The sequence below is a fragment of the Bacillus rossius genome (assembly GCF_032445375.1).
Source record: "Bacillus rossius redtenbacheri isolate Brsri chromosome 4 unlocalized genomic scaffold, Brsri_v3 Brsri_v3_scf4_2, whole genome shotgun sequence".
In the NCBI taxonomy this organism is placed as follows: Eukaryota; Metazoa; Arthropoda; class Insecta; order Phasmatodea; family Bacillidae; genus Bacillus; species Bacillus rossius.
This window is the reverse complement of record NW_026962011.1, coordinates 21,438,276-21,464,678: the sequence shown is the minus strand read 5'-3', so window position 1 is coordinate 21,464,678 and position 26,403 is coordinate 21,438,276. Positions and strand designations below refer to the sequence as shown.

Here is a 26,403-nt window from a genome sequence, read left to right as displayed (position 1 = left end):
TAGAAATTATAAGATGTTATTTAATGTTGAGAAAATTGAACTACGAAGTTGTTTTTCGTGGCTTCTTGGGAGGAGAACTGCTATCCTGGTTTGCTCTCTCTTGTGCCTGGCGTTTGTGCGCCTTCTTCTCCGATGCAGTTTTCTTCAGCCCCTTCATCTTCCTGGTCTGGAGGGTGCCTATGTTCTGTCGTGGGATGTGTATCTGGGCGTGCTTCGTGCCAAATTTGTCTCTCGATACATTCTTAACTTTCTTGGTCTGTAGACAACAAAAAGGATGAGAGCCACTGTACATACTGCAAATAACAGCTATAAACATGAATAATGCACGATAACCCACCTTCAATTCCTTGGGGGACTTGCAGGCCAATTTGAACAAGTCATCTGAAGCCAACTTAGTCCTCCTCAGTGTGAAATCAATTGAAGGACCAATTTCATCTAACTCAATTCTTGGTGTCCTGCATCCTGACTTCTTCAAGAGTATTCTGGAAAAATATTTAAACCTGTTAAAATATGGTTAATACCCTCTTTTATGGCATAATCGTCGCACCTATATTTTTGGCTGTCAAAATTGGGATAAAAAAACTTCTGGTGTAAACGTCGCATCATGTTTTTGGTCCCGCTATTAAATGCAGAGCGCTTTGTGTAGGTATATTTTCCGAATAAAATGATGTATTATATCTAGAGGCACTGGAAAATAGCGTTTATAATGGCTGTTCGTAGCATTTATATTTTGCCATATAGCATTTATATAGCTTTAATTTTAATAGACTAGAAAATTCTTACATGACTCTATTAGTCATTCTTCGATTATTCCATATTTTCAAAACGGTTTTGAAAAGATTCTCCCAGTTTATGCAGATGTTGGAAGCTTTGCACATAAGTACGTTAGTGTCACTAACATAGAAATGGTGCGACTAGCAGGGTGTCCACAAGGAAAAAATATTTCGTACCAACTTAGGCGAGAAAAAAGTACTAGATTTGAAAAAAAAGTACTAAGTTATAATTTGTTATGGTTTTTAACAATTTAGGAAGTTATTATGACATTGCAATGCTCGAACTTAAATATCACACCACACACACATACATTCCATAGTTTTTTTTTTTAAAATTATTATGCTTAATAATAAAACCTATTGGAGTTACTATAATATTATTATATTAAAGAAAAGTGTACTAGATCTGAGCGTAAATGTACTAGAAACCTAAAAAAGATATAAAAGTACTAGATCTAGTACGAAACCACGAAAGTACTAACTGTGGACACCCTGGCGACTTGTATTGCTCTGCAGGGGCACGTGAATGCACAGTAACAGATTTTGTCCGTCCCATAATGGTAAAAAAAAAAATTATAGTTCTAACTGCATTGCACTCGAACGTGATACGGAAAACCGACTTTAATAACCTTAATTATATTGTGAATAGCAGAGCAATATTTTTCACAGATTTCCGTTTGTTTTTCGGATTAGGAAATTAGGAAAACACTTGGTACGTTCAACAAATGAGCGACAAAAGCATAGAGCTACATTGCTGACATCTTTTTTTCCCGTTAAAGTGCTAAAGTAGATTTTCGTTATTATTTTTTTTAAGTTGCCAAATATAAGCTGTGTGTGTTGTAAACTTAAATTATTGCATTTCTATATTTTAGTTGTTGTCATTTAATAGTAAATAATTTGATTGCTTGTGTTAATATCACGCACGCACACACACGTTGGCAAACATGGCCGCTTCAATGTTTTCACTTTCTTTCCCGTGAAAATATTCATGCACGTAAATAAACGTCTCTCTTTAATCGTTTACATTTGTTTGTGTTGTACATTACATTTGCCGTTAACAAAGTTTCCGCACGAGCCTAGGCGTATTTAAATTGTGTTTCGTGCTATTTACAAGATTCATAGATTGTGTTGATTGTTTACATGGCTCGCCATCGTCACCGTTTATTAGGTAATCTTCAAACACGGTAAGAAGATGCATAAAATAAAGAATGTTCTTTATTGTATGAGGTTAGGCCGTTAATAATAAGAAATGGTTTATTTAAAAATATTAGATAAACCTAAAATTTACTGGAAATTTTAATATTACTTGAAAATTTAATCATTACTTATAAAAACGGGATTGTAGCGTTTATTCGTGGGTAAACCCTTTTGTCGCTTTTATTCATGCCTATATCGTTTTTACGATTTTCCAGTGCCTATAATTATATCTAATATTTATTCGGAAATTACCACTTACTTATTTAATTAACGGAAATACGATGTTGTCCGACGCGTAAATTTTCGTTTAAAGACATTTTCAAAAGTTATTTCCTTTATCTGATCGTCTGCGTCACCGTGGTGTACCGCTTATGAAAATGTAGTCAGCGCTAGTTGACATCATTCGTGTTTGGTTATGTTGCTTCCCGTATAGAGTGTGCGCATGTAGTTGAATATTGATATCTCGCTGATTGGATGCAACGCGCTCTCTCTGTCGAGAGCTAAGTTAACTACATTTGATGGCCCGCATTCTTTCGTGGTAAATGTGTACTACGGCAATAGTTACACGTTAGTTCATGTCACAGATTCAAGTGGCTTGCGTTCGCGTTACAGTTTTGTTCTTCTATATAAGTCGAAGAAAGGTTTTTGTTTAATGAATTATTAATAGGGGCAGGCATTTTTCGCGAATAAATCTAAACGTCTATTAGACTGCAACAAGGTATACCCGCACCAGCGGTTTCTTCCTTTTGATTGGCGGTCGTCTGCGAAAGAAGTCGTTGCCTCTTTTGACTGAGCCAATCAGGACGCGTTTGCTTTCGCACTGATTGGTGTTGTATCAATCGACATGAACCTGAAAGAAATTCACCCAATCACGAAACACAGATGGTGTTACAGTGTTTTAACTTATAAGAGCCAGTCTACAATAGTCCGAACCTGTGCGTGGTCCGTGTCTTTATCCGAATGTGAGTGACGTCACATTGTCACACGGAAAACTGCCCTGTCCACAATTGTGATGTCCGATGTCCAAATGTATTGATTTCTAAAGTTGTCACCAGAGCGCAGTAAATGTGCCAAACCAAATGTTTTTGTTTATTGTTTTGATGCTTTGTAGTTTGAGATTGAACTTATGAAAGTTGTGGGAGTTCAATATTATATATTTATTCAGTAAGGCAAAGTGGTTCTTCTTGACTTACAACAACTTCCATTTCCTTCAATAACAAAAACAAACACCACGTTTTTAACCGGGAACCAGAAATTCAAATATCGTGAGTGTTCTGAGGTTCGGACCTTCGCCCACTTGACGCATGACGTCAGAGGGTCACGTGGACCAATCAGCGACGAGTGTCCTTCGGACACAGTTTAGGACATTGCTATTGTAGACGGGCCTTAACTAGTCTCGGAATCTTTTCGCGAAATATGCATGGCCCTAATTTAATTATTAATATAAATTGTTTGGCGTGTTCTTGTATACTCCAACTTTTTTTTAAAAAAAAAAAAAAAAAACATACTTTCCATGAACGGATTTTGTTTTTATGAATAACATTACCTAAGAACTTTTTTTTCCGCATAATCGTCGCACCCCTACTTTTCAAACTTGATTTTAGAATAAAATGTGCGACTAGGGATGGGGCGACCGAATCCAATATCCGCCGAATCCGCCGAATCCTAGGGATTCGAAGGTTCGGCGGGTCTGATATAGGATTCGTCAAAGGATTCGGTTTTTACTATTTACGGGAAAAAAATACAGTAAAACTCGCTTACGAGGTCCCGCATGGTAGGTTTTTCCGTATAAAGCGTTTAAATTGCCAGAGGTCTCGTCATTTACGCCATTAAATGTGTGATATAATGTCCAAAAAAATTTTTTCTGAAACTTCTTGTCTCAAATAATAGCACACGTAAATATGAAGAAAAGACAAATGAACAACAACATACGAAGAAATATGGATGATGTACCATAATTACAGTACAAACCCAATAGTTATTTTAAGATAATTACCATAAAAAGAACAAGATTCTTTGTAGAATACCATAATTACTACAGAAGCATGATAGCTACCATATTTGCACTATAGTTACCGTAACAACTGAGATGTATATTTACCGTGATAGTAATGTATTATTTATTTATGACATATTAAATTAAAAACATTGTTGAAAAAAAAAAAGGATGTTAAACTTTGATATGTACGGTTGGCACATGTTGCTAAGAAATAATGCGATCTGAAAGAATGCAGTACTACTACGAAAAGTGAAAATGGTACTCGTGGATTTTTAGGTTATGGCAGTCTCTTTCGTTTTTCAGTAATATCGGCCGAAAATTAACGAGCGTACTGTATCGGAAGTAGGCAGAAATGCCGATTCAACTAAATATTGGCAAAATCGGCTTGATCAATACAGCTCTACATTTAATGACATGAGTAAACATATTTCAGACTTCAGGATATTGAAAAGACTTTAATTTCCATGTAGGTTTATTGTGTGTATGTTTTTTTTGCAAGTGTAAATTGAATGAAGTAAAATGTTTTTATTTTTATTACTTTCAATTGATTAAACTTTAATGACCAGTTACAGATATTTATGACACTAATTTTGAGGTTAAGCAATTTTACTAAAGCATTCCAGCCAAGCAGGTTGCCAGCGAGAGACGCTTCTCTTTTGCTGGAAACACTATCTCCAATCGTAGTGCTAATTTAACTCCTGAACGTGCAGAACAAATTATTGTTCTGAATGATAGATTAAAGAACAGAATTTAATACTCTGTGACAATCTCTCTCAGAATTATTGTGCTGAAAAGTGGAAATGTTGAAACAATGTGAATGTACTTTTCAAACAACATGATTTTTGGTGCTAAGTTTGTTGAAGCTCAGTAAGGACTCCAGAAAAATTGACAAGGGTGAAATTTTTCCAAAGATATGTTACATTTACACAAACATATACTTGGTTATGTTAGTTGGATGATATCAGTTACTAATGAACCAATGGAAACAGGTAAGATTCAATGAAAAAAAAATGTTATTTTTTTTCTAGCAGTGCAAAATGTAAACACACTCTGTAAATAGTTACCCAAAATTAATAAGCCCACTTCATTTTAATACTTTATTCAAACATGATATTAAGTTTAAGATAAAAAATAATTTCCCAAAAGTGTAACTGTACCACAAAAGCTCGAGCTCGGCTCAAAGTAAAATTCTTAGGCTCGCAGACCTCTAGTTATTTATAGAAAAAATCTTAACCGCTAATCTGTACTAAAACTGAAATTTCTCAAGAAAATTTTTTTGTCTTTATATACACTTATACCAGAAATGTACCAAACTACATGTGATAAAGTCAAGGGACTTTTAGTGCAAGCAGAATACATCTCACTTACATTAGATATGTGGACATCATCTGTTAAAAGATTCGGGTTTGGGTTCGAGATTCGGCAATTCCAGTCGAGGATTCGAGTTAGGATTCGGATTCGAGGAAATCAGGATTCGCCCCATCCCTATGTGCGACGATTATGCAAGAAAACACGGTAATCTGCTCATCTGATTCTTTAACATTCTAATATACACTAATGCTGGAATCACAATGCTCCGACGGCCCCGACACGACAGGCCCGACAAATTCAATAGCCAATGAAATACAAGTTCGCAGTGACGTCAGCCCGACAAAATACGCACCCCGACGGCCCGCAAGGAATAGATTCTATTTCTAATTTCGACGTGTCGGGCTGCCCGACAGAAAAGAAAACAGCAACGGAAAGGAAACAGTACAGAACTAAATTTAAAATATTTACCTACTTGGTAAATCTTTTTGCTGAAAAGTGAAATTTCGTCTCCAAAAATATGTCTTTCAGCAAAAATTTGCCTTACCCACCATCTTTTAACATTTCCTTTCTTTTTAATTCTTCGCACAGCTAACATCAAGAGTATTTTTCTGTCCCTCACTGACATATCTTTATCTTGTTTCCTTGTAACTATAATAAACTACTCTTTGTTTTACGAATCAACTTAACCTTACTTTGTATCACAGATGACTAAATGAAAAAAATACATACATATCGCCCAACTGTGAAAATTAAACAATTCAATATCTCCTCAAGTATTTGGAATTTCTTATATCCGCCGGCTTTTATGAAAAGAGGAATTTAAAGAGCATATAATAAAAGTATTTTCAGATTTTTAACATTTTTTTCCCCGCAAATACCGCTCAACTACATATTTACCTTATTTTGAACCGAACGAGTTAGCTGCGGCCTGTAGCATTCAAGAGTCAATAAAAAACATTGAATATAATTTAGGCTTGTTGGCGCGAAGGTTAGGGTAAGTTTCACACAATCATTAGAACATTTTTGAAAACTTTCACTTATGGGAAGTGTAAGGCCGTGCTACAATTGGCGCAACATTACAATAAACGTTCACATAACAAATATAATCCATTTAAAGATTATTGCTACAACACTAACGCCGTTACGTTGCCGGCCAATCGCAAGCTGGCACCTCCAACCAATACATGCTTTTGTATTTGTATTGAATAGTTACACTTTATAAAATACTTTATACTTCATAATTAATTTTAACTTGACACTTAACTTGGATAGCAAACAATTATACAAAACGCAATCTCGCCAAACGTAATAGTGTAAACAAACACAGAAAAAAAATTCATGTTCGCCAACCTATACTTCCTAAAATTAGTGGAGCAAAGTTTTTTTAAATGCCATTTCGTGATTGGTGGCGTATCAGTCGCAAACATGCGCACAAATATAACGCTACCGTTAATTTATTATTGTAACGTTGCGTCGATTGTAACACGGATTTACTAAAAAAAAAGTAATATTTCTGCCGATATTATGATTATAAAATTTCATTCGTGTTTTGTTTATTAAAAATGTGTTCGTCTTCTTTGCTATGTGGTCACACCTGTTAAGTTGGCAATATGTAAAACTAAAATATAAATAATATTGCCGATTGTCGTCATTGTTTGTAAGTACGTGTTTCGGTCTTACGTACGTAATTTTTAGTGTCGGCCGAAGTCACGTAAGGAGATATTAACAATTTATTGTAATTCAATTTTATTATATTTTATCATCGAGTTTTACCCGAATTTCCTTTTGAGTTTCGCCCCGTCGAGTAAAATAAACTCGAATGCCGAGCCGAGCCAAGCTGATGCTACTCGCTCGACTCGACTCGAATTTTCGAGTCTCGGCCCATCACTAATTTTAATTGAAGTATTTAGCTTGGCACGATTTGCCGAAGGCCAAATTGAAAATCGTCTTGTTAATTTTGTCGTGGTACCTACGCTTTTAAATCTGTCGTGCTGAGATGCTGCACGACAGTTTGTCGGGCCTGTCGTGTCGGACCCGTCGGGGCATTGTGATTCCAGCTTAACACTGGCAAGAAATAGTTCTGAAACAAAAATTCTTACATGCCCTCACTTGCAACAAAACTACTATTATTATCTAGTATGGAACATATGTTATTTCTTAAATTTGTAACAGTCTCTCAAAGTTCTAAACAGGTTTCTTTCAAAATGCAAATATAAAGTATATCTCATTATCATGTATGGGTGATAATTTCTTAAACTTGGTGTACAAAATGGAGATTGATACATGTGAAGTTAATATGCAATATATAAAGCAAATTTGACAGCTACATCACACACAACATTGAACACAGAACAGAGAAAGCTGAGTCTGGTTGGTTTGGAATGCCTGTGGCACGGGAATACCTGTAGCTGCGCAGGTGGATGCAGTCCTCATCGGCAGTGAACAACAGGACGTGTTCCAGACCTTGCAAGCGGACTGCGGGCACCGCCTCGCGGTGGAACATGTCTGTCAGCAGGCTCCTGAGGCGGAGGTGGGTGGGGGCATGCTGGAACAGCTCTCCCACAAACAGCAGACATGGCTTCAGACCCACTGCCACCTTCTCATTTTTGAAGTGCTGCAGGCCCTGGTAACGCTTCACCCCCAGCTCCACCATGTCCAGTAGTTGGTAGTCGTACATGCGTCCTGCAAGACAGCATCACACCTCCTCCACAGTTCAAGCTACAAGTAATGTTCCACCACGTCCAGTAGTTAGTGGTCATAAATGCATCCTGCAAGACAGCATTTCCCCTTGTATACAGCCCCAGCTATAAGTAACACTCAACCCCCAGATCAACAATGTCCGGTGGTTAGAGGTTGTACATGCGTCCTGCAAGACAGCTTCACCCCTCCTACACAGTCCCAGCTACAGGTAACGCCTCACCAGCTCAACCATGTCCAGTAGTTGGTGGTGTACATGCGTCCTGGGAGACTGCCCCTTCCTCTAGATTGTGAATTTATTGTAGCTTCAAAATCATGTTTTTTCTGTGAAGGCATGAGGCAAAATACTTTTTTTTATTTTATTCTGCAACAATAATTATTAATAAATCAAGCAACATTTGGAAATAGGCTATCATATAGAACATTTAAGACATTTACAACCCAGTGATCAGTTAGTAGGCCTAGAACTAATCAGTTCATCACAGTTGTATGATTATGCACATTCATCCCATATGAACTCCCCCTTGCAACCTGTTTTAAGATAAGTACTGCCAGAATATTAGCTTTGTAATTTTATGGTCCGAAGTAAACTAGTATTGCTACAACTCTGGGATTCATTAAATCAATGCTAGGATCTTGGAACAGTAACAAACCTGGAGCTAAGGCCAATATCTCATGACTATGGGTATAAAGTGCATTAACCATCTTTAAAATAATGCTGTAGTCTTCTAAACTGACTCCAAACTCAAAATTGGAGTCCAACAAAAACCTTATACCAAAGTCAACTTATTTCTGAATATTTGTTATAATTATACTCTATAGGTAGCCTAACTATGAGCCAAAACATTTTAAGCATTGTGTTATGAACCACTGTACTAGGTCCAAAAATATATCTAATCTTCCTTTTTCTCAAACAATGAAGAAAATTCTATACATTACAAATCAAAGAGAAAAATATATAACAAATACAATAAATACTAAAACCTAACATTTGATAATACAATAAGGATTATTTATAAAAACCAGTTACATACACTGTAGAACCTATGTAAACAACATGGTTTACACAAAATAAAATTATTTCAGTACATTTTTACAATCCAACTCACCAAGGACTAAATTGTGGGGTCTTTTCTTACTGTGCGATCCAAACACAAAGAGAGACGAAAGATGTTTCTTGGAAAATCCCTCCAGCGGCACTGGGTTTTCAAATGGCAAAATATTATTTCTTTTGCTTAGCATCTTGGCATCTGGCTTCTTCAAATCATACTGCAATGAAGAAGGAAAAAAGATTAAGGCAGTTGCCTCGTGCATGAACAGACTCCCCTTCTTCACCCAGTGTGAATACCTAGCGGCAACTCACCAAGTCCTTCATGCAACTGCTCACTGTGCTGCTGGTTTTGGGCCCCGGTATAAATAAAGTTTTTTTAATCTCCTCTATGAGTTTGGGCTCTCTGCTGAGGAGAACCTTCTTACCCTTGTGGGTGGTCGGCTTTCTGAAAAGAATCACACAACCTATAAGGTCCAAGAACTTACTACCCTCGAGAAAACAAGCGAATGTCTGTGAGGTATATACTTATGTGTGGTACACATTTGAAGAAACGAAAAAAAAAAAAAAAAAAAAAAAAACCCATGGCTGATGATGTATACCAGAACTGGTTTTACATAACCTCACCTCTGACCAAGAAACACATACAAATGAAGAGGATGGAAAAATAGTTACATTCTCTAACATTATGCATGGTAAGATAAGGTAATTCATTAAATAAATCTAGTTTTTCCTTAATCATGCAATACTGTTGAAATATTTCTTAATATAAGGTAAGTGTACCTGAAGTCATCATCGCACCAGTAGTCGTCACTTATAAAATAAAAATTCATAACAAGTGCAAGAATGTAAAATCTCGTGTGTCGAACATATTAAAGTTCAGAGCAAGAGTCGTTTATTTTTTTCTACAAGAAGATTTCTGAACGCACACAATTGCAGATAGGGGATTCCCGTATCTAAGAAGTCGTGTAGGATACTCTAAGAAGCGAGATATACTGCTGCTGGTTTTTGTTAAGAAGGTAAGAAATTAGTTTTTTTAATAAATTGTGTTCCTGTTCCTTTCAGTGCAATGTTTGTGTTTGTTTGCTTCTGCGAAGTGTTTAGCATGATTTCTAGTACATTAAGTCTTAAGATTATATTCAACAATACAATGAAAGGGGGCTGACGAGCACTGGATCACTTAATACTTATAAATCACCAGTTATCGTCATACCTGACGAACAATGGTACATGCCAGTTATTTTTAAAATTGAAAATCAGCAACTGCTAAAATGTGTATTACATTATGTTAAGTTTACTGTGCTTGTAAAACTTCCAAACAGTCATAAGGACCAGTAGTCGTCACCTGTGACGAACAATGGTACAGAACAATGACGAATACTAGAACATTAAATTTGACACATATTATTGTTATAAAGCATTCAATAATCATAATTATGACTGCTTCAAAACTTACCCTTGTTAGTTAATTTTGCCTCACCGATGTTATATAATTTAAATATAGTATTTAAGCCTAAGCATTTTTTTTGGTTTGTATGAAATCTGTAAATTAACACTAAAAATCTGTGTTGCAGTGCCATGCTACGAGGAGGCATATTGAAATATGAGCCCCGCCAGATGGAAGAAGCTTTGCAGGCTGTGAAGGACGGGATGTCCATAAAACAAGCTTCGGAAAGACATGGTGTTCCAAGGAACACTCTTTCCGACAAAGTAAAAGGGAAGACACCTATTGGGCGAAAAATGGGACCCGGGTCTTGGTTCAAGAAGGAGGAAGAGAGCATGCTAGTTGATTGGGCCCTTTCTCTCTGTAAAGCAGGATTCCCAATTACCATGGAGGATTTGCAGAAAAGTGTGCAGCAGCTCGAAAAGAGTTGAAGAGGCATTTTCCTTTTAAAGATGGGCGACCAGGTAGGAAATGGTGCGCGTCTCTTCTTAAAAGGAACCCAGCCTTAATACTGAGAACTGCCCAGAACTTGACTTCTAGTAGGGCTGCTGTCTCGCAGAAACAGATTTCAGCATGGTGTGAGGAAGTGTTTAAATATTTGTAGGAAAACAAACTCAAAGATGTTCTCTCTGATACAAGAAGAGTTTTTAATGGAGACGAGTCAGCATTTTTCCTCAACCCTAAGGGGAACAAAGTACTGGCCAAAAAAGGAGACAAACATTTTTCAACAAGTCAATTCTGATGAAAAGGAATGTGTTACAGTATTATTGACTGGGAATGCAGCTGGTAAACTTTGCCCACCACTGCTGTGCTTGAAATATGAAAGACTGCCACAAGATATTGTGGCAGGAATACCTTGTGAGTGGGGAGTGGGAAAGTCACCAAATGGTTGGATGACCGGTGAAGTTTTTTACGAATTTTTGACGAACATATTTTACCCATGGTTGGTGAAGAAGGAGATAACTTTACCAGCAATACTGTTCATCGATGGCCATTCATCACACCTCACACTGACTAGCTGCACATTTTGCAAAGAACATGGGATAGTTTTAGTGGAATTATTACCTAATTCCACCCACATACTGCAACCAATGGATGTAGGAGTTTTCAAGCCACTTAAAAGTGGATGGAAAAAGGTAGTTCATGAGTGGTGACTGCAGCGTGTGGCGAACAAGGAAGAACCCACACTAAAGAAGAAAGACTTTGCCAAACTGCTGGATCCTGCGATTGAGAAAGCTGTAACTCCAGAAATTTTACATCACTCATTTAAGAAGAGTGGAATTTTCCCATGGAATCCTTCAGAAGTGGATGAGGACAAGTTCATTTCTAGACCCTTCAGTATCCCATGCACACCAACAGTTTTCTTATCTACACCCAAGACTCCAGAGAGTAATGTTTGTAGTTCTGAGATTGTTGAGCATTTGTAAAAATTTCTTGGGAGAGAGAAATTGCAGCTTTTCAAGGAATCTGGAAACGTATGGCAGGGAGATGTAAAGGACATGACAATGTTTGAATATTGGAGACATGTGAAATCTTGTGATAATGTCGAAATCAGCTCTACTGCTCAATATGAGGAACCACACACCCTACTAATTCAAGAAATAATTCCTGAAAGATCATCTACTCCTCCAACTGTTGTTGATGAAGTGGGCACAGTCATTGAGAGCAATGTTTCATCATTTGATCCTGATCCCATTCCATCAACATCGAAAGGTCTTTCTGCTGTGCCCACAGAAAAGTCTATTGCCTCTCCTTTCAAGCGAGCATTGTTTTGGCCTTCTCAGAAGCCCAAGTTAAAGAAACGTGCACCGAAAGAGAAAATTCCCTCTATTGCTAGTTCGAGTGCCTGGCAAGATTATTTTTCCAAGAAAGAGAAGACCAAAATGGACTTGCAGAAGCAAAAAGATTGAGGAAGAGGCTGGAGAAAGAAAAACAGAAAGCCAAAAAGAGGAAGGTGGATGAAAATTCTTCAGTTTCATCAACATCATCGGAGGAAGAATTTGTTACTGTGGAATCTTCAGATGAATGGGTTGAGCAGTATGAAGAAGATAGTGTGGAGTTGGAAGAGGTGACTGATGAAAATTTGCGACCTGGATTGTTTGTACTTGTGACATTTAAAGGTGGAAAAAAGGGCGCTACGAAATACAGATTTGTCTGCATTGTCCAAGACACTGAAGGGGAAGAAGTTAAAGTAATGGGCATGCGAGCTCAGGATGATGGTAAAAAGGTGTTTGTGGCGAAAGAAAACGACGTTTCTTATGTAAATAGATCACAAATAAAAGGCATTCTACCACCTCCATTTATGAGCCAGCAAGGAGCCAGGGTCAACTACAATTTTAATGGACATGTTGATGTTAATGAAAATTAAAGTTCAGAAAACTTATAGTTACTTATTGTAGAAGAGTAACTATGTTGAATTAATTTCCATGCATAATTGTATTTTTTTTAAGCAGAATAAATAATTGTTTAAATGTTATTAACTATCCATTGTGGATTTTTTAATAAATTTAAGCATAAATTATCAGTTATCATGAATGTTTATTTATCGTAAAAAAGTTTGGTGTGTTTAATGTTTTTCTCATTTTTCTAGTGTTTCACATGTGTTATATATTAGATTTATTAATATTGGCATGTTTATATTTGACAATGACCTATGCAAGAGTTGCCACAATGTATCTTTGTTGCAGCTTTATTTATTGTGACGGTATCAATATATAGGTAAGTTTATTGTTTTATAATTTTAATTAATTGTTTACATATTTTATATTGTTATAATATAAAAAAAATTGTAAAATTAACTTCAAAAGTTTGAATAATCCTTTGAAATAAAATTTAGAACTAAAATGGTTTGAAATTATAATTACGAATCCATGATGGCTATCCATAAGTGCTGATACCACGAATGACAACTACCTACTGGCACAAAATAACACTTTTTGGTAAATATGTAGAGTAGCGGTATATGCGAAAAAAAATGCTAAAAATCCGAAAATGAATTTATTCTATGCTCTTTCACTTCCTCTTTTCAAATCAACCGGCGGAGATAAATTCCAAATACTTTAGGAGATATCGAATTTTTAAATTTTGAACATGTAGAGTAGCGGTATTTGCGAGAAAAAAAAATTCTAAAAATCGGAAATTACTTTTATTATATGCTCTTTCACTTCCTCTTTTCATTAAAATCGGCGGAGATAAGAAATTCCAAATACTTTAGGAGATATCGAATTTTTTAATTTTGCAATACAACACCTGTACAACCATTGGAACGCCGCCATGTTTGTTATTTTGCTGTGTGTTCGTGAATGCGTAATAAATCAAATGGTCGATTAGGTCAGGTCAGTTACATTATTAATACTTTCAAACTAAGCGGACATAAAAAATTATGTTAATTAATTTTAATGACTGTTTAGTTTTAAAATATTTATAATGTAACTGACCTGACCAAACAAACCGGGACAAAGGATGAACAGTAGGAAATAAAATGGTCGATTAGGTCAGGTCAGTTACATTATGAATACTTTCAAACTAAGCGTACATTAAAAATAATATGATTTAATTTCAATGGTTCTTTAGTTTTAAAGTATTTATAATGTAACTGGCCTGACCTAACAAACCCCGACAAATGATGAACATTAACAACTCACGTAATTTTTTTTGTTACTTATTACTTGCGCAACAATATCCAAATAAAAAATAAGACTTTAAAATTAGAAACGTTAAAAACCCACTTAAGTTGGAGGCGGGTACATTTCCTTTGCCATTAGAAGGAAATGATGTAGTCGTTCACCTACGTCGCAATACCTCAGACGGAACATTAATAAATAAATAAATAAATAAATAAATAAATAATCACGTATTGGTTCATTTGAATACTGGCCAATCACGGAACTGTCACGTGACAAAATTGTCCAATAAGAAACATAATAGATACTCGTAAACCAGAAACAATGGTGATCGCCGCATGAATACCCAGGTATTGTGATGAAAATTAAAAAAATTTGATATCTCCTAAAATATTTGGAATTTCTTATCTCCGCCGGTTGATTTGAAAAGAGGAAGTGAAAGAGCATAGAATAAAAGAATTTTTGGATTTTTAGCATTTTTTTTCGCATATACCGCGACTCTACATATTTACCCACTTTTTTTTAAATTAGAGATCTTCTATAATAATTGGTTTTTATCTAAAAGTGTTTAATATTATTGTTTTGAAAGTTTGAGGTTAAAGTCAAACACATAACTAGCTGTAATACACCAACAAGGTTAGGTAAGCAATTTTTTATTGTAAAATTTTTCTTAGCATGACAACTACCGGTGCACTTACCTTAAATATTTAACAGTAGGAGAGCTGACAAATATATCAAAACATATTTTTAATTTTTATTACAAAAAGTTTTAATCCCAAAAAAATTACCTACAGGGTCATTCCATGTCAGTTCAACCACACCATGACACCCACCGTCTCAGATTTTGACGAAACTTGGCATGGTTGATCTATTCATTGATGTAAGTAACCATACCAATTTGTTTTGCTCTATTTCGAATGGTTTGGATTTTACAGTCCCTCAAAGTTTATGGATTATTGGCATTTTAATCATCTGGCCGCCGTTAACTAGATGTGTTGTCCGATGGAAAAAAATTCATATTTTTTTTATTTACTGACCATTTTGTCTGAAAAATCTTTATGTTTGGATCAATGTAGCAGGAATAATATAAAAAATGAACAAAACTACTAAGTGTTTATTTGGAACCATAAAAAAATCTCAAAGTGTAATTTTTATGATTATCGAAACAAAATGTAGAGTTTTACGGAAAATGGTAAATCTCATAAAGGGAAAAGAATAATCATGAAATCTCTGTTTGTTTTTGTTCTAAAAGATATGTTCTACCACATTATACAGTAAGATTCGTAGTTTTTTTACTCCTTTGATAATTTTTTTCACTTCAAAACACAAAAATGAGTTAATTATTTAATTTTGATTAAAAAGCTGCTTTGCCCGCTATTTGCCGGCCTGTTTCTGAATTATATACAGATGATTAAAATACCATATTTTCCTTTTGGTATCCCACACACCTTTTTATAAAATTAATTACCTTACTTGCTGCTTCCTGTTTCCCATGCTGTCAAATCCTGCATTCCTGCCATGAAATTAACCTGTTCTCTTTACACTCACAAATACGAACAGAACTGACCTCAGTAATGAGATTGCAGTTCAATTTAAATATAATTATTAATTTACACTACATAAAACATTAGTGTGTTTACTTACACATGCAATACTCCTATGTTCTTAAGGCTTACAGTTCTTGCGGTTGTAACACTGTTAGGTCATTGTACTTCAAAATTCTTCTAGATTGTCAAATTTTGATTGGATATTTGTCATATATTCTTGTGAAAACTGATAGGTTCTTCCAGTCATCGTTTTTGGCGGTTCCACCATAGCAATAATATGAGGAATGGGCACAGCACATGTATCTTCTTTCTTGGGCCAAAAAAAGGATGGTGATGGTCAGCGGGGATGAAGAAACTATACCGTGACATCTTTTTGTTCAGCATTTATCTCATTCACCATGCCAAAGTACCAGAAGCTGTCATAAACACAAGCAATAAAACATCCAGGGTACAAATCTTCTAATTTCACGAGATAGTTTTGCTGAATGCTAAATAAATTAAAAATAATAGCTGCTTTTTCATCCTTGCTAATTCTTCGAGCCTCAATATTCTGTCGCATTTCGTTTTGCCATTGCTGGTCGCAAAAAATGACCACTGAACTCTCAGTAAAAAATCTCTCTCATGTAGACACAGTTTACGAAGTTGTATTTATTTTTATATTGTGCTGCACACCCATCACTAAAGTAATGAATCTCTTTAATGTGTGGGTGGTTCTCTTTCAAAAAGGCAGTCATAGTTTTTTGGATTTCGTACACCATACTTACATCATGTTTGAGGTCATCAGATATGATGCAAAAAGGTAGAACAAGCTTTTTGCCAGTTGCATCCTTGCAGGGAATGATTACAGGATGAATAGTGCATGAATCTGAGGTCCAGTGGTAACCTTGGGCTTCCTCTTGTATCGTGAAAGCATAATTTTCACTGAAGTCCATTGAAATTACAGCTACATTGGAAAGAGCTGTTTCTTTTAAAATTTTAAAAGTAGATGCTTGTGTTTCGGCAATGTAAGAATGAGGTAGGTATTAATTTGTTGAGTTTTACAACTAATATTTCTATAAATTCAACAACAGAGCTGGAACACCTTATCATTTCAGTTCGATCTGTGGAAACCCACTGACTGAACTCAATAACGTCTTCATTGTCATATTCTTCAAACTTTGTCTGTAAAAAATGGACAAGGTTATCTTTTGATGAACATTTGTCACAATGCCTTAACATACAATCTCTTGTTGCTCCTTCACAAATCATGAGCAATATCAGTTCTTTGTAATCTTCCTCTATACCGGCTTATGAATCAATAAAATAACATTCTGGTGTATTGTGCACAAGCATACTAAGTGTGTGCCACTAGAAGCAGCTAAAATGCACCATTTATGTCTCAAGAAACAGAATTTTGAAAAACCCATTTTCAAATGAGGATGCTCTCATTTAAAACTTGAGTATAGCTCAGAAAGATTACACAAAATCAAACGCTTTCCCTCATAAACCTTTTTTCCTATACTCACGACATCCTTCATCCCTGGCAGAATTCTACAATGTTCATCACCCTGATAAAATTGTTTCACTAAATCAATAGTTTCAAGGCTTAGCTGTTTCCCTTGCTTAGGGTCTGGTTCGCCTAAAAAAAACCTTGTCTTTCAACACATGTTGAGCCTTACGAACAGAATAATCAGATGTGTTAAAAGTTTCTTTTATTTTTTTCTTGACCACAACAGAGAAGCTGGTATTGTCAACATTTGAATGTGTTTTTTTCTTGATGCACCTATAATTTCCTTTTTAATAGTGTTCACTAGTTTATCCATGTCTTCACTGTTCTGCAACATACTTTTTTCCAACAAGTATTTTTCTTCTGGTAGATCAACTTCAAGAACAGTTTAATTTTTGATTTTACTTTTTCATGAACTTTTTGTAGCTTTTCTTTAGCATAACTTGATTTGCTATGATGACCAAGTGCATGTAATTTCATTGGTGAACATCCAATTTCATGAAAGGAAGAATTTAGCTCGTCAATTACAGTAATTTTTTGAAGTTGGTTTAGTTCATCTCTAAATGTTAGTCCTATATCCTTTGTTTGTCCATTCTCATGCTCATCATTACTTTCAACCTTGTCAGCTTCTTTATCTTTTAAAAGTTTATTCCTGCAAAAGGCACAAAGTTTCTGACCAGGTTTAACCTTGTACCCTTTTGATAAGATGATTCTACTCTGTTGTACAGTTAAAACACAAAAAACTTTTTTAATAACAGTTTTATGTCTTTTGAAAGGATCACAACTCACCTTTTGTAAAAATTCATACTTCTTTAAAAACACACTTTTATGGTGAAGGCAAACAGTTGTTAACTTGTTGGATTCACATCATAATGTCAAAAGATTCAAATCTTCTTCAGAAAGTTTTTCAATACCAACACACTTTTATGGTGAAGGCAAACAGTTGTTAACTTGTTGGATTCACATCATAATGTAAAAAGATTCAAATCTTTCTTCAGAAAGTTTTTCAATACCTTGTATAGACTTGTCCTTGACATAGTGTAACAGATGGCAATTACTTTCAGTAGTTTCTCCAACACTGCACTTTTTCTCCATTGTTCAACAAAACATAACAACAATGCACTTTGGTACTCACTTAGTTTAATAAAAACACATAAATACTATCAATAACACTCATTTACTGAAATGCTTAATTGACTGTTATGTATAAGCACCAATCTTACTTCTTTCATGGCAACTGCCTGTGACGGACTGACATGGAAGCTATATTCAGGGTGTCTACCAGATCTAGTAAATTAAATTCCCTGATTTTTCCAGGTTTTCCAGGTCTAAAACTGAATTTTTCCAGGTTTTCTTTAACACAATTACGACATTCCAAGAAACTGAAAAAAATTGCATGATATTACATTGACGGGTTTAAAAGTATTTCAACTTACTTAAATTAGTAAAAAAATTACCTTCTTCCAAACGTGGCCAAAGTGACTCAATTGATGGCAAATAAAACATGCTGCTACAAATATTTCACACACTTCCTTTTGCAAAAAAAATTAGTAAAAGGAAGCTCCCATCAATTTCGCAGTGACTCAACTTTTGCGTCTATTGCACTTACTTCAGAACGAGCCAAATCCAACATTCGAGCCTTCTTCAACCGCAATGCCTTGATCTCCTCTTCTACTCTTCTTTTTTCTGCCTTCTTCTTGTCTGTAGCTTCCTTTTCTTTTTGTTTTGTTTGCAGGGCTTCCTTACGCCTACAACTAGCATTTCTTACATACTGCTCTACACCTCCAGAATGTTGAACAAAGTCATTCATCTGTCTTTGTGCGATCAGTATTTCTTCCTGCAAGTTTTCAGTCAGCTGATTAGAATTCACTGAAAATCCTCTTTCCAATGATGCATTTCCATGGGAAAGTACCAACACCATCCTCACAAACTTTAGAAGGCCTGTTTTGGAAGCTACTGTATATGCCTTAAGAATGAGCATCCACAAGTGATCAAGTCTTCTCGAGAAAAAGACGACAACAGTGCTGCAGAATCTTGCAAGGAACATACCAACTGATATGATCACTCAATGTTATCAGCTTCTTGTCCTGATAGCCACCTGTTTTGAAGACAATATTCTAAACTGTACTTCACATGCTGTTTCCTCACACCCGAATTTAAAGCCACAGACGGACATAAGCAGGAAATTCCCTTGGTAAGATTGTACTTCAGGGGACTTTTGTCTTGAAGTTTTTTTACCATAACCTTTAGACAAGTCCTATCATTTTTCTGTAACAGGACAGACTTTTCTGGTACTTTCTCTTTCTTGATGGCATGGCGTACTGCATAACCCAACTTGATATTGTTAGCAGTCAATAGATTTTCCTGGTTATCTACATCCAATCGAGATACACTGCGTTTCTCCCTAAAGCTCTTCAGTACTTCTGGTTTCAAAATTTTCCTGCCAAAGCTAATAAAACCAGTGAATCATAGAGAAAAGGTGCCATGGGTGCTTCACTTTGGAACATTGTGAGAAACAATTCCAGCTCTGATGCCAAAAAATGGAAGAATTTCAATTTTACTTTTAGAAGATTATCTTCAAGAGCACATTTAACTACACTGAAAGAGAGAGATGAAATAGAAACTTCACTAACAAATTTCTTTAGGTGGGGTAACGTTTTCATGGCACGCTCAGTACTGCAGTATTCCATCTGATTGCACAAAATTTCTTGGGAAAAAGCTCTGATCCAGTTATTCTAATGTAATCTTCCCTCCTTGCAGATATGTGCTTAAACAAATAGTAACTGTGCCTCAAAAAACTAAAAACGTCCCATTGTGTAACAGAAATTCCAGTTTTGAAAGCACCATGGACCGTATGAAGCCCACAGCTACCAATTTCTAGCAACGATGGTGAATCTTCACCAAAAGTGTCTGTGATATGTATTTTCAGGGGCGACTTACAATTGATCCAGAAAAAATAGCTGCAGTTGTTCAATTTCCTCGACCTATTAATCTAAAAGGGGTACAGCGATTTCTGGGCATGATAGGATATTATTCACGTTTTATTGAAGATTTTGCTACAAAATGCGCCCCCCTGAACGTACTTCGTAAAAAGGATGTAGTTTTTAATTGGGGGCCAGATCAGGAAAAGGCTTTTCAAAACTTAAAGAGAGCAATGACCACACCCCCAATTCTTATTCTTCCTAATTTTGAAGACAGATTTGCTGTACAGGTTGATGCGTCTAGTTTGGCCCTGGGCGCCGTACTCGGACACAAAGAAGGAAAAACAATCCGCCCTATAGCGTATGCTAGTCGTTGCCTATATGAATCCGAACGCCGACTGGGTGTATACGAAAAGGAGGCCCTTGCCTGTTTGTTTGCCGTAGAAAAATTTGAGAGCTATTTAGATTCACGTGAATTTGATCTGTACACAGATAACCAAGCATTGAGCTGGTTATTTAATCATCCACACCAGCTGGGAAAATTAGGTAGGTGGATTTTACGTCTTTCACGTTTTAGATTTGTTATACATCACGTGCCCGGTAAGGAAAATTTGATAGCTGACTCACTCTCCCGCATGTACAACCCGGATGAGTTTGAACAGAACGACATTGACAATCAATTACAAACAGAACACGCACTGGCCTTCAAATTTATTCCAGAATCCTATTTTAATATAAAACAATGTCAACAACAAGACCTATCGTGTTGTGATATTGTAAAAGAGTTGAAGTTAAAGAAACCAATTCCGTACATTGTAGAGCAAGGTATACTGTACTATACAGGAATAAATGGTAAATTACGACGAGCAGTTGTGCCTAGCGTTTTACGTCCCATGGTTCTTACATACTTTCACTCGTCGGTCATAGGTTGTCATTTGGGCATTGAGAAAACATATCAACGTATTTGTAAATATCTATTTTGGCCGGATTTACGAGATGACGTCCGTAAATTCGTACGTTCTTGCATAGATTGTCAAGTATCAAAACCACCACGTAATGCTAATGTGGGCTTGTATGCGGCAGACCCGCCAGTTGCCCCTTGGCATACCATACATATTGACATTTATGGACCCCTAACACGATCAAAAAAGGGTAACATATGTTTGTTGGTCATTATGGATATATTTACAAAATTTGTAATTTTGTCTCCAATGAGAAACAAAAATGTCCAGTTTACGTTGAGGGCATCCATAAATACTTAAAATTAAATGCACTTATCAGTATAATCTGAACGTGGGAAGCACAGCAGGATAACAGACCATCTTGAACCAGATTGTATCACGTGATTTGATGCCACTTCCGAATCCGATGGTAAATAAAAGAATTTTGACGTGGGAACTGTTCGTTATTTGCCATTCAAAAATAAAAATGGGAGGGGATACACATGATGCCACGTCAATGCAAGCTGATCAATAAACAAAAAACGTATATTGCCAACTACAACCTACCAAACAAAAATTCCCTGATTTTTAAAAAAATTCCCTGATTTTTAAAAAAATTCCCTGATATTTCCCTGATACCAAAATTCCCTGATATTTCCAGGTTTTCCAGGGTCAGTAGACACCCTGTATATTAAATAATGCTGCTGTGATGGGAAGGCATGTTCGGACATGCAGAAGGTCACACACAGCCCGCCTTGTTCTCTCTCTATGCACGGATTGTATCAGTTGCTGGCCTTATGGCTTATCTCCTGGGAAGATCTTGCATCTGGATCTGGAAGAGGGTGAGCACAGAAGACGGGGGAAGGGGTGTGTGAAGTCCGCAACCAGGCACAAACACAAAAAAATAGGTAAACTACACTGGCAGTAGTTTATGTATTTGCGAGTGGAAAAGGAACAGGATGGTGTCATGGCACGAATGCAGGGCTTTGACAATGTGGGAAACAGGAAGCAGCAAGTAAGATAATTTATTTTATGAAAAAGTGTGTGGGATACCAAAAGAAAAATGTGGTATTTTAATCATCTGTATATAATTCAGAAACACAGGCAGGCAAATAGCGGGCAAAGCAGCTTTTTAATCAAAATTAAATAATTAACTAATTTTTGTGTTTTGAAGTGAAAAAAATTATCAAAGGAGTAAAAAAAACCACGAATCTTACTGTTTAATGTGGTAGAATAAATCTTTTAGAACAAAAATAACACAGAGATTTCATGATTATTCTTTTCCCTTTATGAGATTTACCATTTTCCGTAAAACTCTACATTTTGTTTCGATAATCATAAAAATTACACTTTGAGATTTTTTTATGGTTCCAAATAAACACTTAGTAGTTTTGTTCATTTTTTATATTATTCCTGCTACATTGATCCAAACATAAAATTTTTTTCAGACAAAATGGTTAGTAAATAAAAAAAATATCAATTTTTTTTCATCGGACAACACATCTAGTTAACGGCGGCCAGATGATTAAAATGCCAATAATCCATAAACTTTAAGGGGCTGTAAAATCTAAACCACTAGAGATAGAGAGATAAATTGAACAACCATGCCAAGTTTCGTCAAAATCTGAGACGATGGGTGTCAAAAATATTTTTTTTTTTGGTTGATTTGGTATGGAATGACCCTACAATGTCCTCCGATTGGGTTAATTGGAGGTATGGTGACAAACACCATTGTTTCATAACAAATAACTAGGTTAATTGGTGCTCAAACAATAACCAAACCAAATAGCCTATATAACTTCAACACTCACTCATTGGGAAGAATTTTTGAGTTATCTTGCACAAAAAACCTAAGTAAGTATACATGTTGTAATGTTGTAAGACCCCTGCCCTCCCAGCTAAATATTTTTCTTTTAAACTGTTTTCATGCATGTAAACATTTCTTAAAAAGTCTTGCTAAGAATATTTTACCGTTTTTATGTATTTTAGGGTTGATATTTGCACTTGCTGTATGTTTTAAGAATGTACTTTATATTTTAACAGACATTTTAATTCATTACTATTTTTTATGTTATTGTTCACAAATAAGTCGTACTGGATTTTTGCCTGTTTGGCCTACTTTTTCAGGTTTTTCAAATAAGTTTAATTATGTAAAGAAATTTGTATAATGATTGCTGTTTTTAATTTTCATTAACGTGTTGCATAATAGTTCTAGAACAAGGGACTGTGTCTGGGATGATGTGTAAAAAGAGAGAGGCATAAGAGGCCTGTACGTGCGAGTGAGAACGAAACAGTGATTCCCCAGTAAGAGAGAGACAAAAGATGGGATTCCCCACTGGTCGTGGGAACTAAGTGATAACTGCTGTCTCACGGTGTGGGAGAGAGAACAGGAATGTAAAGTCCCTGGCTCTGTGTATAGAAAACTGTTTTCAATGTATGTCACGTATTCTGATTGGCTTGTGATTTGTAGTGTGAATGAAGCGTGTGTGTGATTGGTTGGCGAGGTCATTTGACTGCCCTCCCTGCGTGAAGGACACAGTGACATGATCTCGTCAGTCGTCTGTCGATCGCTGCACCAGGAGGGCACGTTCGTTGGCTTCTCAAAAAAAAAAAATGTAGTTTTGAAAGTGATTGAATTTATCAGTGCAGCATTCTACTTTGAAAAATAAAACAAAAACTACAATTGGCGCTTAACATCTTTTTATTTTTGTATATAACGAACTGTAATAATGTTCAAAAATTGATAAAAATCTGCCACAAAAATCAAAACCAAGTGTAACACGCTTTCCAAGGATTATGCGTATGTCTACAATATAGGAGATATTTTCAATACACTAATATACACACACACATATATATATAGACACACACACCACGCAAGCACACACACATTCACACACCACGCACGCACGCTTGCTGTTTTAGGTTGGAAGATGTTGTACAAAAAAATATATTGTCATATACCTAATGAATTATGATCATTAAGTCAAATAAAAAGGATTTTTTTCAACCTACAGCTACTACAGGATCAAGCCAACATGATCATGCCATTAGGATCTTCTGACGTACTGAACTAAAACAGCAAGCATCATATGGTACCACACGATCAAGCCAACAGGATCCAGGGATAAACTGGGATACATGAAACACACGCCATATAAAACACAGAATTTACGACAGCTGTAATCAAAGAATTCCTTGGAAAGACTGCAAAACTCAATGTGTCAGCTACTTCAGTGCACAGCACTTGTTCCTCACAGGAAATGAACAACATTAATAATTCTATTAAAATTTTTGCCTCCCATTAGACACGTCCATCACAACGTGCCTCAAGATAGAATGTACTTTAAATGAAATGTAATAAAACAAACTTTTCGTACCTAATACAATTACTTATTCTAATAAATCAATAAACATTAAGTAGAGGAATTAAATATTCTTTACAATATTAATAGTCGTTATTTAAACAAATTTAATTATTACAACACCTACATTAACTAAAGTTCTCTAAACAAAAAATAAACTAAAATTAAAAAACACCAATGGGAATTTCGGCAATTACGTAAATACATACGTATTGTAATGTAAGTTGTAAACTGTTACTTTTTCACAAACCACTAAGAATTAAGAAACCTTCCTTACTGGGTTTGTTCAGGAACGTCTCAAGTATATGGATAACACATTCTCCTATTTTTTGCGGGTAAGCTATGAATGTAAAAGCACAGGTATTGTAATGTAAGATATAACAAATTTTATACTTTCACTAACTAATAGGAATGAAACCATCCCTTCAGAGTAAATTTAGGGACGTGTGTAGTAGATAAAAACCATGTTTTCGTTTTTTTCTGTCCATTTTTAAATGCCTCTCTGTCTGAGTATTGCCACGAAATTCGTTATACAGACAAACATCATCGCTAAAGGCCGGGCTACAATCGCAATAGCACGCAAACAGCACACAGATAGCACACACACACACAGAGATGGCACAGAGCTTGATGCTACATTCACGCATAACACAACACAAAAGAATACCTGACGCATTCAAAAAAGTTTTTTTAAATGTGTAACTTTCGTTATAAATTTTGATCACTGAAGTTTGCATAAGTTACATTTGTTTATGTTATGTTTGTTTAGATTCGTGTGTTGTTATTGTGGTACGGTTTTTGTTAAACCCAGAAATATTTTAAATACTTCAAAGTTTACATACAAAACACAATGAGCATTCAAAAATACATATAACTGTTTATTTGTTCTTTTATAAGCCCACTAGAATAGTACTTAAACTGTTTTCTGATTGGCTACCACCAGGGTCACGCACAGAAAATAACCTAAAAGTTAAAAGTTAATGAACTTTCTGTGCGCCGATCCTGTGCTATTTTTCTGTGCGCATGATATTTGCCAATGTGGCAGCTCATATCTAACAGTGTATGTTGAACTTCTTTGCGTCTGTGCTGTTTGTGTGCTATTGCGAATTTAGCCCGGGCTTAAGGTGCATTTTCTAAAGATGAAGACTTATGTGACTTAACTACTTGCAGCAAATATTAAGTTAGTATCTTTAGGACAGTTGGATTAAATCATATATAAATTCCTAATCAGCATTCAACTTCTAAATTGTGAAATTCGTTTTTTAAATGAAATATTTAACGTACCAATGAAAGGACCATACTACACGTGTACAGCACGAGTATAATTAAGGAAAGAGTAGTGAACCTAGCATACTTCATTGGCTTAAATTTAAACAAAATGCATTCACGAATTCTAAAATAAATTAACTTACACAATTCTCTGCAGCACAGGCATAACGCTGATATAATTAAAACTTAACCTCTACTCTAAAAAAAACCACATAAGAAAACATTTCATTAAACCAAAGATTCAGACAAATTTATTAAATTGACAACAAGGAAAGTTTTTGATGCTGCACCGTGAATGTAATACAATTTGCATGTTTGGTTTATAATTAATTTTCTCCAAATAAATAAATAAATAAATCAACTATAATAAAATTGTATTGAATGTTAATAATAGACATTTTAAGTAGTATATTTTTTTTATAATACCAGTTATATTCTTTTTGTTTTAAATTACGGGCATTACTCTATGAATGTGCATAAAATCACTGTGTAAACTTGTATGTAAAATACTCTTTGTAATTAAATGTTAGTTTTAAAACAAGGGCAGGGACAAATAAAAGAAAGTTTTTATTAAAAACATTGAGTTTTGAAACAAATATTGAATTTAGAAGGCTGAAAAAGACTGTCATTTTTAAAGTGATAATATATTTATTAATTCAAGTCCTTCACCGAATTTAAAGGGATATATATATACGGAGCAAGATTGAAGAATGTAAATTTGACATTTATAAAAAACATAAATAGACGATTAGCTAGATGAAGATTCGCTGTTTTTAAAATAA

At 35.4% G+C, this 26,403-nt stretch overlaps 1 protein-coding gene across 2 annotated transcripts; it reads right to left on the bottom strand.

Moving 5' to 3' along the window:
- On the bottom strand, positions 1-26,045 carry LOC134542340 (ribosome production factor 2 homolog). Of its 2 annotated transcripts, XM_063386497.1 has the most exons (6): positions 25,765-26,045; positions 9,341-9,473; positions 9,087-9,246; positions 7,683-7,962; positions 338-482; positions 1-256 (listed from the first exon to the last, which is right to left on the bottom strand). In XM_063386497.1, exons 1-6 carry the CDS (start codon positions 25,785-25,787, stop codon positions 41-43), a joined length of 957 nt encoding a protein of 318 aa, XP_063242567.1. In that variant the 5' UTR covers positions 25,788-26,045; the 3' UTR covers positions 1-40. The 2 variants fall into 2 exon arrangements, with proteins under 2 accessions (XP_063242567.1, XP_063242566.1); XM_063386496.1 differs by having other exon boundaries at positions 1-482; positions 25,765-25,894.
- Positions 26,046-26,403: the final 358 nt, after the last annotated feature.